This window comes from Lethenteron reissneri, chromosome 65 (assembly GCF_015708825.2).
Source record: "Lethenteron reissneri isolate LAM-NWPU_2019-01 chromosome 65, ASM1570882v1, whole genome shotgun sequence".
In the NCBI taxonomy this organism is placed as follows: domain Eukaryota; kingdom Metazoa; phylum Chordata; class Hyperoartia; order Petromyzontiformes; family Petromyzontidae; genus Lethenteron; species Lethenteron reissneri.
In genome coordinates this window covers 11,769,165-11,769,887 of record NC_083843.1, presented here as the reverse complement: position 1 = coordinate 11,769,887, position 723 = coordinate 11,769,165, and the positions used below count along the sequence as shown (strand labels likewise).

At 60.0% G+C, this 723-nt stretch overlaps 1 protein-coding gene across 1 annotated transcript in view; it reads left to right on the top strand.

Annotated features, from left to right (window-relative positions):
• Positions 1-300: 300 nt before the first annotated feature.
• Positions 301-723, top strand: part of LOC133359420 (synaptopodin-like) — a 12,534-nt gene continuing 12,111 nt past the window's right edge. Inside the window, exon 1 of the mRNA XM_061577835.1 lies at positions 301-487. Coding sequence (XP_061433819.1) covers positions 304-487 — 184 coding nt within the window. The 5' untranslated portion in view covers positions 301-303. The remainder of the gene's footprint in view (positions 488-723) is intronic.

The window sequence follows — 723 nt, the reverse complement described above, 5'->3', positions numbered from 1 at the left end:
CTACACTACACACTACTACACTACACTATACACTACTACACTACACTATACACTACTACACTACACACTACACACTACTACACTACACTATACACTACTACACTACACTATACACTACTACACTACACACTACTACACTACACTACACACTACTACACTACACACTACACTATCCCTCCCTCCCCTCCCCCCCCCTCCCCCCCTCCCTCCCCCCTCCCCCCCTCCCTCCCCTCCCCCCTCCCCCCCTCCCTCCCCTCCCCCCTCCCCCCCTCCCTCCCCTCCCCCCTCCCCCCCAGAGTGACAATGTCCACCCTGCCTGACGCTTGCGGCCGAGGGGCAGAGCTCTTCGCCCGTCGACGTCAGCGGATCGACGCCCACGAAGCAGAACAGGAGCAGCAGCAGCAGCAGCTGCAGCAGGAGCAGCAGCAGCTGCAGCAGCTGCAGCAGGAGCAGCAGCAGGAGCTGGGGCATCTACACCATCAGCTAGGTCAGCTACACCATCAGCTAGGTCAGCTACAGCAGCAGTAGCATCAGCAGCTGCAGCAGGAGCAGCAGCAGCTGCAGCAGCAGCAGCTGGGGCATCTACACCATCAGCTAGGTCAGCTACAGCAGCAGGAGCAGCAGCAGCAGCTGCAGCAGCAGCAGCAGCTGGGGCATCTACACCATCAGCTAGGTCAGCTACAGCAGCAGGAGCAGCAGCAGCAGCTGCAGCAGCAGCAGCAG